This window comes from Anthonomus grandis, chromosome 8 (genome assembly GCF_022605725.1).
Source record: "Anthonomus grandis grandis chromosome 8, icAntGran1.3, whole genome shotgun sequence".
NCBI classification, from domain to species: Eukaryota; Metazoa; Arthropoda; class Insecta; order Coleoptera; family Curculionidae; genus Anthonomus; species Anthonomus grandis.
Window position 1 is genome coordinate 5,470,257 of NC_065553.1, and position 15,158 is coordinate 5,485,414.

The window sequence follows — 15,158 nt, forward strand, 5'->3', positions numbered from 1 at the left end:
TCTCTTTATATTGATGAAATTATAAAATATCAATCTAAAATTCTGGTCACCAGTATAGTATACAATTTATATAGAAATGTAACATTTATCATTTGTTTTTGATATACGTATTAGTTTATAAATAAAATAACATTTAATACACATTTCTATTCTATTTATTCAACGATTTTTTAGTAAATTTTTAATTTTGGTATATTTGTCAACCGTATATGGTCACGAAATATTTACTGAACTGTAGAATATACGTATATCAGGGAAAAAGTCCATTCTGAAGTGGAGTCAATATAATATTGAAAAGTTAGTAGGGAAAGTCTTTTCTCCACAAATAAATTTTATTTCTTACTTTTTGTTGAGAATCACCCGGTAAAGTTTATCGATAGAGTTCTAGGACACTCGGTATAATATACCTCAATTTAAGTTTAAATAAACTTAACGATTAAGATACTGGTTTTCTATAACTAAATATTCAACGTTTTGTTGATGGTAAGTATATTTGTTTAGAAGCTCATTCCATTAAACGCATTTTGTAAACGTCTTTAAATAGTATCAATATATTATACTTCAACATTTAACTTTTATGAAATAATAATTGTATATTAGTAACGTGTAATAAAGCTTATTGTTAAACGTGAATAACATAAACATAATATTAAATTCCTCGACGTATATGTGGCGGCCATTTTATCTGATATTTATAATTGAAGTTGAAACAAAAATGTACACCTGGAGTAAGCCAAAAATAAACGTTTATTTTACTATAGTATTGGGATATGTCGTCGACATTTTGAAGTTTTTAGGTATCGGATGGTAGTAAATCATATACGACTCAGTGTTGCTTGGGTTAATTACCTGCAACTACAGTATGATAGTAAAAGCTATTGTTGCTTACAAAATTTTCGTAAGAAAACTCGGATTTAGCATCTCGGGATGGAGGTTCATTACTTCAAGAATATTCAAGATTATTTTCTTCACCTGGACCATTTACCTTCAAAACCTGAACAATCCTGCATCAATTTCAAACATCAGAGTCACTAAAAACGTTCGGCAACTATCATGCCGTATTAATACCGACCGGTTCGACACTTTTCGACGAGCATGGTTGCACATCGTCTATTTCCACAATAGTTTTCCTGATTGCCCTGAAATTTATGTTGTGCGCTTGATTCGCGATCATCACCATGTTCGATGACGATTTGTGTTGGGACGTTGTTATGCCTTCTAACAACGGTGATGGATGGCGCTCCTGGAGGTTGAGGCTCGGATCTTCACCTACCGGCTCATAGGAGGTCACCTTCGGTTTGCGCTGTTGAACAAGGCATATGAGGAGGGATTGCAGGCAACAAACGTAGCCCAGACTCTATAATATTAGAAAGGAGAAAAGTTTAATGTTTCATTGGGCTTTTATACACATTTATTACCCCAGTAACTATAAGTTGGTGCTGGCTCCACTTTGGCACCCACGAAAGAGCCTCGGTTAGAAACACCATGTGAAATAATAAGGATGACGCTATCAAGAACAACACCCCCAGGCCTACATAAATGTACGTGTTCTAAAAAATTAATAAAAACCGTATTTGCATCAGTAATTTTATATAATTTTGCCAACTTACCAATTTCCCCCAGTTAAAGGGAAACAGATATACTGTATGCGAAATATCTAGGAACAAAAGTAAACAGGTGATGAAGATGCTTAAGAGAGTAACGAACATCATCATTCTTATTCTTCCCACCATGGGAAGCATGAACAGTCCAACTTTCACTGTTCCCGAGGTGCAGAGGCAAGTTAAGCAAGCTATTGTTGTTGCCTTAAAAAATGAAAACTATTATAAAGTATATACTACTAATAATACTAATATCATTTTTTTGGTAATAATTTATAAAACAGTTTTTTGATATTATATACAGGGTGCATTGCATTCGAAAGTTGAGTAATTTGATGCTTATTAAAATGCCATGTACCTAAGTTTTTAAACATCTAATATTTCCAGAGATATCCACAAAAATCGAAAATTAATTTTTATTTTTTCTATCGTTATTTAAAGCCATAACAAAATAAATCACACTTTTTCATAAAATATATAGTCCTCTCAATCAACCTTACCCATACTGTATTTCAAATAGGTAGAGAGTTATAAAACGTACATTTCCGAGGGTTTTATAGTAATCCGTGGGCGTAGGTTGGCTGTTTATTCATTTAATATTTTTTTTTACTTATTTGTATTTTCAGCAATTATTGAATAAACTATTTTTGAATTTTTGAAAAAAAAGGTAAACTTGGTACCTATAGTCTATTTCGAGTACGTAGAGAGTAATAAAGCTTATCAAGTATGCAAAAGGAATACAGAGTGACCCTTTAAAAATGTATACTACTTCCATAGTTTGCATTGCGAAATTAATTATTTTTACGAAGTGCAGGTAGTACCACCCGGGTTTGCCCGATTATTGGTCGGTTTATGAGCTTTTTCTATTGTTATTCATGGGATAAATACTGGTCCAACAAAGGCGTAGGGGAGAGTAATATAATATAAAATAAATTAAGTATTATAATTTTATTGAGAGTTTAGAAAAAATATAAATAATAATACATACTATGTTTTTAATCATACAAATTGTATTTTTTTCATTATTAAAGTACTTCCTTAGTTCTGCTCAAATTCATTAATCGTTAACCCCTATTTTTAGGATCCCATAAATTTGGGCATCCCTTATATAATTCAATTAAGGCAAGTTACTTCTTTTCAGTTTACATGACAAGAGAATATTAATAATACTAAAAATAGTTTATTTATATCGTTCTGAATCCTTCTCTCTTGAACCTGCCATAAGCCGTACTAATTGAAAGCAGCCCCTTTGTGATCGTCGCAAAAACCGACAGAAAATGGATAGAAATGCGCCTACAACGCGACACACGCGCGCACCTCCTAAGGCCCGGTACTGATTGCACAAATTTGGCGTTTCGCAGGCGCGTCGCGTGCACGTGCCGTTCAATGTATACGCCGTCTTTACATTTTTTAAATATTTCTTGTTCGCTTACCAGAAGTAGCACCCTTATGAAACCAGTGGGGGTCTTCAAATGGCCGTAGTCACAATACAAAATGACCCCCGAATAGAGGGAGAGATCTGGGGATCCGGCCATCCTGCGGTAATGCGAGTGCGAGTCCCATGAGTTGACGGTGCCGAGGGGCGATTCACACTCCTCCTCTTCTTCTTCTTCGTGCTCCTCCTCGTCCTCGCCGTCGGCGTCGCAGCCGTCGTGGGTACCACACTCGGCGCTCAGCGCCCCGGTCCTGCTGCCCGCTATCTCGAAATCCTGCAAAACAGTACACAGCATGCCATCCGACCGTGATGCCTGCAAAAGTTTTGCTGAGCGGAAGGATTGCTTGTACGGACAAAGCGAGACATTTTTTTAGCAGCAGCATGCCATCATGCGAGTATTACGTTTTTTTTCCCACTTTTATTATACAGAGTGCAGGATAGGAGCCGAAGCTTACGACAGAGTCGAGGAGCCCAATAAGAACGACCACTTTTATGAGAAACTCATGAAAAGGACACCATGTAATATTGCACCCAGCTAGAACCCAAAAATAGGCAAAATATATTTTTGTGAAGCGGACTTCTTAGTCTCGTAAAACAAAAAAGTGTAAATTTTGAAAATATACAGGGTGTTATTTAAGTGCGTGGTCAAAGTACATGAGGTGATTCTATGAGTAATTTCAAGATGAAAAGGTCACATAAACATAGATCCAGAAATGCTTCATTTTTAAGGTACAGAGTGTGAAACTTTTTTTAAAAATCGGTTTTTCCTAAATTTCTTAATAAACTTTCAGTCGATTTTGTTCAAATTAAAAAAAAAATATTTTTAGATCTACCCTTAAGCTTTTATTTCAGTAGAAAAAAAACAATAAATAACACCAGACTTATAATAGTTGCTGAAAATGCCCTCCTTCAACCTCAGTGCAAACATTAGCTCGTCTTAACATTGATTGCCGAACTCGTTGAAATATTCCCGGCATTTGTCTTATCTGATGATCAAGGGAATCGCGTATCCGTATTAAGTATCAGTTGTTATTGATTCTATGAATACATCTATTCTATGAATTCAATTCAGTCGTCCCAAATTGCGCCAATAACCTATTTTATTTATTTTAATTTTTTATATTAACACTTACTTTTTAATCCGTTTTAATTTTTTATTGGCTTTTAAGAATATGTAATTGAGTTGATTTACTGTATACTGTTTGTCTGTTTTTATTCTTGGTAATTTAAAATTTATCTTAACATGTAACCAATGGGCTTTATACCCCTGAAATATTGACAAAGCACGTAGCCAGTACACCTTTCCCTTGGAAATTTGACTAAACATGTACACCATGCGCCTACACCCCTTTAATTATGGATTAAGCACCAACAGTGTGCTTTAACCCTGAAAACTTGACCAGAGGAATGGGTTTTAGTGGATCGGGGCATGGCCAACTTCAACCTCACACTACCCTGGACGTTTGACAGGAATCACCCCTATCCAACTTTCAGGGTGTCTGTTTGCAGACTTCCTAAACCTCTTAAAAAAAAACTTAATAGGCCAGAAGGATATAACAAATTAAGTTTTACTCTATTACAGGGCACCATCTTTTAAAGAAATAAACAAATTTTACTATACAGATATGTTAAACACTATTATGAATAAAAGTTTTATTAGAGTTTAATCATTTAAAAAATTATTTGTTCTAATTGCATTATAATGAGTATTGTTTCATTATTTGTACTTTTACAACTTTTCAACTTATTATGGCTGTTTATATTTCCCTCAGAAAGAGTTCAAATTATTAAAAGATTTTATGAAGGCAATTCGGCAGTGCAATAAAGATCTGTTTTTAATTAGATTTGAAAATAGACCGATTCCTTGCGAAAAAAAACTAATAAGAGGTTTCGAATTTTGAGGCGTCCTTTAGGCTTCAAGTTTGTCATAAATGCCACACTAAAGATGTCGAAATTTGTAAACCCAGGTTCAAGATCCAACAAAATGTATATAGCCATTAGCAATAATAAGACTTTTACTCAGTAGGAGATAAGTTAACATATCTTCACTCAAAAAAACATTTATAGCTTTAAATAGAAAGATTTTCGAAGACAGATTTGACGTGAAAATGTGGTCGCGATACCTACAATTAATAAGACAAGAGATATACCTACAAATTCTCGAAAATGTTCTGTACTTCTCATTTTTGAGACAATAGGTTCACCAACAATTTGACATCTTTGTTATTCATCAACCACCTTAGAACATTGAATGACTAGAATTAGTAAACTACAACTTGTGTTCAAGTGAGGGGGGTTTTGCTTACAAGCATATTAATCAATTCTGTGTTGTCAAGTTTACACACATTTTTAAAAGAGGAAATTTTCAGCCATATATCAACGCATATAATAATGTTAATTTTACTTATTGCTGTTAGATTTGGGATTAAAAATAAAAGGTAGAAATAGGTATATCTTATTCTACGCGCAAAAATAAGATTTTCCAAGAAAAAAAAATTATTAACATTCTTATTCCTAAAACCGCTTCTAAAAAATTTGGAATGGCAACATCGCAAGCAAAAACTGATGTGATCTTGTCAAATAGATTTGTGTTTACATTCGACATTTGTCTGCGTTTTTTCTTCAGTTTTTGGCTCATTTGAGTGTTTTTGTAAACGTTATGATGGTAATAAAAACTTATTAAGAAATCTATAATAATGTTTTTTTTTAGATATTATGTACCTTTACTCTAATGAAGTACGTTGAAAAAACGTATAGACTTCATAAACAGTAATATTATTTATAATTTAAAGCATAATCTATTATTAATAAATATTTATGATATAGATAAATATTTTTTAACTTCACTGGTAAAGATTTCTTGTGTCGGTGGAATCAACAATAGGATCAAGCGGCGTTGCAATGTTGTTGCCTTTTTCTCTAATGTACGTTATCTGATGCATTCATTTTGACTTCTCTATCTCTATAGAGTATCTTTTCATATTTTATTAAAGAGGAACAGTAGTATTGTTTTAGGCTTGTCAAAATAAGTGACAAATTTTAATAATATATTAAGTGTTTTTTGCCATTTCTACATAAGCATTTGGCATCATTGCATCAGAGATGTTGCAAGCAAACAAACTGCCGGTAGTTCCACGGCAATGCTAATCCTAGCCTTTGAATATTCTAAGTGAACCATGATTCATAAAGAGGTATAAACGCGGTTTTACACGTCTATATAAAACAGGCAACAGTGTGACATTCAGTAAAACTTCCAGGATTATTCAAATTGAATATAATCACAGATATTTCAGAACTTTCAGAGAATGTTTGTTATGTTCTATGTGAACATTCAGTAAAAGCTCTTAGACCTTATTGCGCTTTTATAGGATGGATACATAATTAAAACAAATCTAAAGAATAAATTTTAAAAAGCGACAATCAAGCAATATAGCATCTACAGAAAATAAAGCACACACATAACGTTTCATCATCTACCTGAATCTCGTCAGGCTTGTAACTTATGGGCTCCAGGTCTCTGATGTCTTCAAGCAAAAATTCGATCTCGTCTGGACTGTATAAAATATCGGAAACGGAATTAATGTACCGGCCAGAGAGCTCAGACTGCATGACACCCCACTGCTATTAAAGACGAGGCGAGGCCCCTCTCCAATCCATGCTTCCTTCCCTAGAAACGTTTTTGTACTCTCCAGATTTTTAACTTCAATTTTGACCAACTGATTTAATCACACTAGTTTTGATTCCCTCACGCATATCTGAAATAACAATATTCTTAGACGATCAGATCGAGTCGAGACGGTTTTTTTTCTAAATATATATAATATAGATCCCCTAGATGAATTGTTATGCGGCAGAAATTTGACCCAGAAAAAACTAGAGTGAAGCTTAAACTTACCCCCGAATTTCACGAACGACCTTTAGCCTCCGAATCACCCTTCAGTTCTGTGATAAGAAGCATTTATCATTTAACATACTTATTTTTCAAAACATCTAAAATCACATCACAACATAATCATCGCCATGTTATTTCCAACCCCATTTTCTCGCATTCCGCTCTCTCTCTGTATCTCTCACTCTCTCTGCGCCCTATATAGACATTTTAGATAGAGTTATCGATTCTTCTTCTTATATTATGTTAACCCTCGAGGGTAGCGGAGTACATCTGTCCTTTTTATGTCTATTTGATTAATCGAGTTTCCTTGTTTAAAGATCAGTTTTAGGAAGTGCAACCCTTATGACGTTGGTTTTCCCTTCAAAAGATGGGAGTGCTGACGTTCATAGTCAGATGACTAGTAGAGATAAGCTCAAGGAAACAGGATGTAAAAAAGAGGTATAGTTATCCTAAACGGTAATTACAGACGAATGTAAAATTTAAATTAGGCATAAATAACCAAAACTCATATATAGGAAACAAACATCGCATTAAATAGGATTATAAGCCTGACCCAAGAGGAGATTGTGCCTTACCACTTTAAAACCGGTAACGAAGAAATTATCGACTATATCATTTGTAAGCACATCATTACAATTGCTAGGTATCTCATCATCTATTTTCAGTGACATCCAATAAAAGTGACAAAATTTATACCGTACAATATTTAAGGGGAGTAAACTTTTTCCTACAAAAGAAATGTATACAACGAAAATACACTTAACATCATGCAACTTTATTCTGACTGCCTGCACCCTTATGTACTAAAAAAGAAAATAATAATATATTGTTACAATACCAGTTTTAGAACTAACAACAGTGTACTTGTCCCATTATGTCAAAAGTCCTTAAATTTACAATCTGTAGCTTATCTGGCACCCAAGATTTTTTGTTTTCTGTTTTTTTTTCTCCTGAAATAGCAGTATTAGTTTTTATTTTATTTTCTAAAGTTTATTTTTGTTAGGTACTTGGCATGAAGTACTTTAAGAGGATGTTTGTGGTTAGGTTATGTAGATTTTCCATCGGCGGCTTACGTAGTTCTTACAGGAGACTTTAATATCAACTTTAATGATAGAAATTCTGTCTTTACTCTGCGCCTCGATCATCTAATGGGGGCATTTAATATAAATATGCATGTTAAAGATTCTACTCGTATAACACAGTCAACAAGCTCACTATTGACTATATTTGTTCTAATTTTCCATATGACTACTATGTAAAATAGCAAATATACAAAAGGAATGTAATGTATCTGCACAGCGATATGGTCGAATTCTTGGTATTAATACCTTTAATAAGTTTCGTCAACTTTCAGCTTTTGAGTCCTGGAATTCTATTTTCGATTTATCTTCCTTTCACACAAAAATTGTTAAGCTCTTTGATGCTTCCTTCCCAATGATTAAAATCAAACCGAAATCTAAACCTATAAAATCTTGGTTCACGAGGGGTTTGAAATTGGGTATCTTAAAGAAATCTGAGATTTCTTCACACAATAAGAAAGTTCACTGACTCTTCAGTTTTTCTTAATTTCAATTCTTACCGAGCCTCGTATCGTCGTCTGATAAGAATCTCTAAGCAAACTTACTACTCCAACCGTTTAAGTGGTTCATCTAACAAATATAAGGAGAGTTGGAAAATTATTAATGATATTCGTCACAATTGTGGTAAGCAGTCAAGACAATACCCGGAAGTCTCTCCCAATGATTTTAACAATTTTTTTTCTAATATTGCTCTACAACTTCAGCAAAATTTGAACCCTTCAGTGGATCCTCTTTCCTTTATGCCAGCCATTCATGTTCCAAATTCCTTCTTCTTTATACCTACAAACCTAAACGAACTCAAGGATATTCTGTATACTGAAAAAAATTAAAATTCAACTGGAGAAGACAACCTTTCAGCTAAGATTTTTCTCAACCTTCCAGAAACGGCGCAAAAGGCACTAGTTGACGCAATTAACCTTTCTTGGAGCAAGGGGATATTTCCATCTTGCCTAAAATCAGCTAAAGTTATCCCAATTCACAAGGGTGGAGCTCCTGATAATCCTTCCAACTTTCGTCCCATCTCTCTCTTGTCTACGTTATCAAAGGTAATCGAAAAACTGGTTAAAAATCGAATAATGTCCTTTTTAAAGTCCAAAAACATCCTCACCAGACTTCAATTTGGCTTCCGTGAAAATGCCAGTACCAATGATGCCATGTTTAATTTTTTTCATGAGCTTTACTTCCAGATAAATGCTGGTGGAGTTTCGGCGGCAGTTTTTTGTGATTTGTCGAAGGCTTTCGATTGTGTCTGCTACAGGATTCTGCTGCGGAAGCTTCATCATTATGGATTTCGGGGAGTTTCATCTTCATGGTTTGCTTCCTATCTGCAAGATCGGCAACAACGAGTGCTTCTAGGATCTAAGTACTCTCATTACTATCCTATCACCTTGGGAGTTCCTCAGGGTTCAGTTTTGGGGCCTATACTTTTTCTCCTATACATAAATGATCTTACCAATCTTAATGTACGGGGGAAATTTACTCTATTTGCCGATGATACCACACTTCTTTGGCACAGCCCAGACACAGATACTCTGCGAACTACATTAGCAACTGATCTTCAGGCAGTAAATCTCTGGTTTGAATCAAACTTGCTGTCCAAACCAAATTATTGTGTTTTAAGTGTGCTCTAGACCACGTGCCTTTTTCTAATTCAGTAGTTCAGCAGTTTGATAATACAAAATTTTTGGGTATATTCATTGACAGAGAACTCAGATTTGAAGAGCATATCCTCGGTACTTGCAAAAAGGTGTCTGCAGGTTGTTTTACAGTCAGAGCGGCTACCCTGGAGCTTGGCAGATCTGTATATTTTTCATTAATTGAATCCCACCTTAGGTATGCCATTTGCTTCTGGGGTAATGCAGCTGCCTACCTTCTACAAACGCTGCTTGTTTTACAGAAGCGTGCTGTACGTTACATCTGTGGGACTAAACCAAGAGATTCCTGTCGCCCATTATTTGTTAGGCTGGGCATACACACTGTCTTCTCCCTCTACATTTAGGAAGTGGCCTGCTTACTTTTTGCAAATCGCTTTAAATTTGTAACCCCAAATCCAAGATACTTAACGCGTCAAGTGAACGATCTAAATCTTCTAATCCCCTCCTCCACATTAACTAAAAATCTATTTTCTACGAGGGAATCAAAATTTTCAATCGTTTACCAGGTGGAATCAGGGAGGCAACGTGTATTGACACTTTTAAACGTAAATTGAAAATACTTTTGACCGAAAAATGTTACTATTCACTGGATGAATACTACGTCGATACATTCTAATTTTCCCTAAGTGTAAGTTTACAGTATTTGAATTTTATTTGATTTGTTTGTATGGTTTGAATTCTTTGCTGTCTTATACTTGAGGGGATAATTATGGAATTTAATTTGCTTTTTGTGTATTTCTTTTCTGCTGTTCTTATGTATTGTTTTCTGATGTTTGTTTTGGAACTCGAGTCTGTATGGGGTGTAGTGGTTAAGTTTAGTGGTAGTAATTTAAGGTAGCTTTGTTTAGAACAATTTTTCTTTGTTAATAGCAATAAAGCATGTTTTTTTTTTTTAAGGTATCCAAACAGCTATTTGGATTTATTTATTTATTTACAGTCAAGGCTTTCTAACAGACAGGCACAGCTGTCCAATAATAAGAAAGCACGTTATATCACAAATACAAATTAGTAAACAAGTTCTATATAATAATAATTACAACTACAGAGAATTAATTTTTAAAATTACATCACAATCTAGAAAGAATTACTTATGTAGTTTAATCAGGAAGTCTTAGGTGTCGTTTAAAGGCATCAAAGCTCAAAAAAAATAAGTCAATATTAGGATGGAACTCCAAACTATTATACATACGGGTACATCTAATAATTGGAGAATTCGATAAGTAATTGGAAAAATACCTGGATACTACAAAAGTTTGTCTATTACGAAGGATCTAAGGATTGATGTTAAAATTGAGTTTTTCTAAAACAGATGAAGAATCAATAAAGTTGTTTACGGCCTTGTATATAAATATTAAATCAACAAAATTTCTTCTTCGGACCTCCAACGATTGCATATTATAAAATTTTAAATTATCATCATAACTAAAGAAATGCCGTCGTCTGTTAAACCTATAATTTAAAGTGTTAACAAATTTGCGCTGCACACTCTCTAGTCGGCCAATATAATTGGCGTACATTGGATTCCAAACTGTTGTTGCGTATTCCAGTACAGGTCTTACTATACTATTGAATAAAATTGTTAAGGAATTTATGTTGCTAAATCCTTTTGTTGCTCGAAAAACAAATCCAAGATTTTTAAGAGCCTTTTGTACAATATTTTCAAGATGCTTTTCAAACAAAAGCCTAGGATCCAATGTCACCCCAAGATCCTTAATATAATCCAAATATTTAAGCTTAACATTATTTAGGTAAAGATCACATTTAACTTGCAGAGGAACAGGCCTTTTAGAGAACAAAATACAATTACATTTATCCAAATTGACAAAGTCTATTCAAAGTACAGTAATTCATAAAATTAGATAAATCGTACTGTAAAGTAAAGTAATCAGCAGCCGAATTAATAGTATTTGAGATTTTAAGATCATCTGCATATAAAGCATAGCTACTATGTCAAAAACATTGCTCTATATCATATAGGAAAATGATAAACAGCAGAGGACCCAAGTGTGACCCCTGAGGCACACCTGAAGTCACAGCTGTACTCTTCGATTTTTGGCCATTTACAACAACATACTGAGATTTTTCACTTAAGTAACTTTTAAAAATTTCAAACAAAGCCCCATGTACCCCGAAATTCTCAAGCTTTATTAAAAGAGTTGGGTGGTGGACCTTATCGAAAGCTTTAGAGAAATCGGTGTACACTGTACAAGTCTCAGAACCTCGCTCGTTGAACGTAAGGCACAAGGTTAGTCAGTGCCGATCTTTTTTTAAAAAAGCCGTGTTGGTTTAAGTCAATCGATCCCCTAACAATAAAAAATAATTGATCCAAAATAAGAGACTCAAACAGTTTCCCAAAATGGCTCAAGAGAGAAATCGGTCTATAGTTATTGATAGCGCTTTTATCTCCTGATTTAAAAATAGGCAAATTTGGGCCACTTTCCAAAGCTTAGGGTATTTACCAGTTGAAATACATTGATTATACAATAAATATAGAGGCTCACAAAGATTAGGACATGATTTCAGAAATATTGAGGGAAATCCGTCTGGCCCAGGACCCTTTTTGGGATTCATAGAGCATAATGCTTCTCTAATATCGTCTTCTCGAACATGATCAACAGTAAAACATTCTTTTGATTGGACAACATCAATTAATGATGGAGTATTAGATGGTTCAAAAACACTGCTAAAAAACTTTGAGAAAAGTTTACAAATGTCAGAATGTTCGTAGCATATTGATCATTAAAGGTCATTTTTAACGGCAAATTTTTTGTATTCCTTTTATTATTAATAAACGACCAAAAGTACTTTGTGTCATGCTTAATATTTTCCTCTGTTTTAGTAATGTAAACTTTATAGTCTTTACTAATATTTAGCTTTACAGTTTTACGTAAATTTGAGAAAATATCGTAGTCAGACTGTAGCTTGTATTTTTTCCAGTCTCTGTGCACCTGCACTTTATTCTTTATTAAATTAATAGTGTGCTTAGAAAACCATAAAGGATATTGGCGCTTTTTAATTTTTATTTTTGATATTTCAGAATTTAAAATATTACTCAGTTCTGCTTAAAAACATTCGATGTTGTTATCTACATCACGAGATAAAAATAAATCCTTCCACTGAAGAGAACGAATTTTCTCATTAATAACTGCATAATTTGCCCTAATGAAATTTACCTTTTGATAAGAATCTATGTTTATAGTCAAGTATCTAAATATTAATAAATCTCAAATAATATTATAGAATATTTAGATAAATTAAGTGCATATAGATGTTTAGACATCTAGGCACCTATTCAAAAAAATATGGCTTAAGTTAAGAATGTAAAAAAAAAATTGTAATTTTCAATCATGTAATATATTTGATTTGATTTAATGGTGTGAGTACTATCAGTTATATAATCACACTTTCTTAAGTATAATTCCAAATAATTCTAAAATCATACTGTTAATAGAATTAAATAAAACCTATATTAAAATAAAACTTATTGGCCTGAAGAAACTAAAATAAACTTTATTGATTTATATGAGCCATAAAACTATTTTCTTCATTAAGGGTTCCATGATCACCAGGAAGCCTTCCTGAATTCTAAAAATTAATTTCATAAATTACAAATCAGCACATCATAATTGATTTCTGATTAAGTCTTACCAAAATCCTTCCTCTATCTTCAATAAGACCATAAGCAAAGTGATTTAAGTGAATACAGTTGGGCAGTGCCACTCCTTGAAACCTATACAAAGGGGCCCCCTGAACATCCGTGTCCAATTTAATAACATTAGTAACAGTGGCTCTGCCTAATTGGTTTGTATTAGGCAACATTGGCCCTCTACTGATATCTATATGAGGTCCCACTTTGAACAATGTCACTTTGTCACCATTATGGGCTGCTATATCTGGGATTTGCTGACTTTTATGTGGGTTATTTTTGAAGATTTCTAAGGCAATATTTTTAGTTACGTCAAGACATTCAATTTTTTGCCCTTTTTGGCAGAATTTTATAAATTCTAATGAAAGGACTTTCAGCTCTGATTTTGTAGGCTCCCAGTTATCTAGCCCCAGTTGAATGTCATATACAAAACTACCAGATTTAACTAAAATTGAAAAATAAGGGTATAAATAAAATATTCAAAAATATCAAACTTTACCGTTGGGACTTGGAAAGCTGTGCAAATGTAACTCTACATTGGATTTAAAGGCGTCTGATGCCACTGCTCCTAATAAAAAGCTGCATGTCCTCCAGAAAACTTTATTGACGGAACTGGGGTTTGGAATATGATAATGCAACAACTCTAAAACACATGAATCCGGCAAAGGTTTGTGCATGTGCCATAGGGTTTTCTGGTTTATCAATGCCACTGTGGATCGATTTTGAATCTTCTCTCCCAAATCTATAAAATAGGTTTTAGAGCATACAAGAATAGGCAGATATAAGATTAAGAGTTTTAAATGTGACCTACGGTTAGCACAGTCATATGGAGTGGAGATGTTCTTATTCATAATAAAACGGCAGCTTTCCGGTTGCCCCTCATACTGTACATCGATCTTTTCAATCCTACCGACTGCTTCATGCTGCCTTTTTTGTTCGTAGGCGAATATTTCACCTTGTCTCATGTATTCCTCTGAGATGTTGGACAGACATCCTAGAATAAGAATTTTTTTGGGTTAAGTGACCCAGGTGCTTTAAAACTAATGAAAACTTACGTCGCGCTGTTATTTTTGAGTAAGTATTTAACGATTTGCCTGTATTTAATATTTTATTTAAAGAATTCATTTTTAGAGAAATTGTAAACACTAAGTAGGAAGTGAGGTTAGGTTTAGTGCTGGCAGATGCTTATCGTTCTTGATCGATGTTTTATTCCACAAACATCGATGTTTCTTATCGATATTTACCCTTCGATATCCGATGTTGATTGAAAAAAACTATTGATTTATTGAATTAAAATTCAAAACTTTCTTAATAAAATATCCCAATTTTAAAATAATAATTCAAGCAATTCAAGTTTTTGCGACGATCACAAATGGGCGCGCTGGTTTCAGTTAGTACGACTTGTGGCAGTTTCAGGAGACGGATTCTGAACGATATAAATAGACTATTTTTAGTATTATTAATATTTTCTTGTTATATGGACTGAAGAAAACTAACTTGCCTTAATTGAATTATGGCTTTGGGGTGGTTGAAGTCATACCTGTCTGGCCGCACACAGAGGGTGGTTGCATCTGGATTTTCGTCAGGGATAGCACATCTTAAATGTGGTGTACCTCAAGGGTCAGTGTTGGGTCCTATTTTGTTTTTATTATACGTTAATGACTTAAGCTCTCTATCACTGCATGGACTAGTGGTTCAGTTTGCCGATGATACTACAATTCTGTGGCATAACAAAGATCAAAAAGTAGTCAGATCTCTCATAGTAGAGGACCTTCACAAAATTAAAGAGTGGTGCATCTGCAATCAGCTTGTATTCAATGTTGATAAGACTTTTGTTCTGGGCTTTAAGT

At 33.9% G+C, this 15,158-nt stretch overlaps 2 protein-coding genes across 2 annotated transcripts; both read right to left on the minus strand.

The window, feature by feature from the left end:
• Window positions 1-252: 252 nt before the first annotated feature.
• LOC126739561 (uncharacterized) lies at window positions 253-7,082 on the minus strand. Its single transcript, XM_050445314.1, has 6 exons — window positions 6,932-7,082; window positions 6,514-6,791; window positions 3,035-3,310; window positions 1,611-1,805; window positions 1,419-1,550; window positions 253-1,357 (listed from the first exon to the last, which is right to left on the minus strand). The coding sequence occupies exons 2-6, from the start codon at window positions 6,643-6,645 to the stop codon at window positions 1,052-1,054; spliced, it is 1,041 nt and encodes a 346-aa protein (XP_050301271.1). The 5' UTR covers window positions 6,646-6,791; window positions 6,932-7,082; the 3' UTR covers window positions 253-1,051.
• Window positions 7,083-13,151: 6,069 nt separating this feature from the next.
• LOC126739844 (39S ribosomal protein L39, mitochondrial) lies at window positions 13,152-14,524 on the minus strand. The gene is made up of 5 exons (XM_050445661.1): window positions 14,364-14,524; window positions 14,120-14,302; window positions 13,808-14,050; window positions 13,311-13,753; window positions 13,152-13,247 (listed from the first exon to the last, which is right to left on the minus strand). Exons 1-5 carry the CDS (start codon window positions 14,431-14,433, stop codon window positions 13,173-13,175), a joined length of 1,014 nt encoding a protein of 337 aa, XP_050301618.1. The 5' UTR covers window positions 14,434-14,524; the 3' UTR covers window positions 13,152-13,172.
• Window positions 14,525-15,158: the final 634 nt, after the last annotated feature.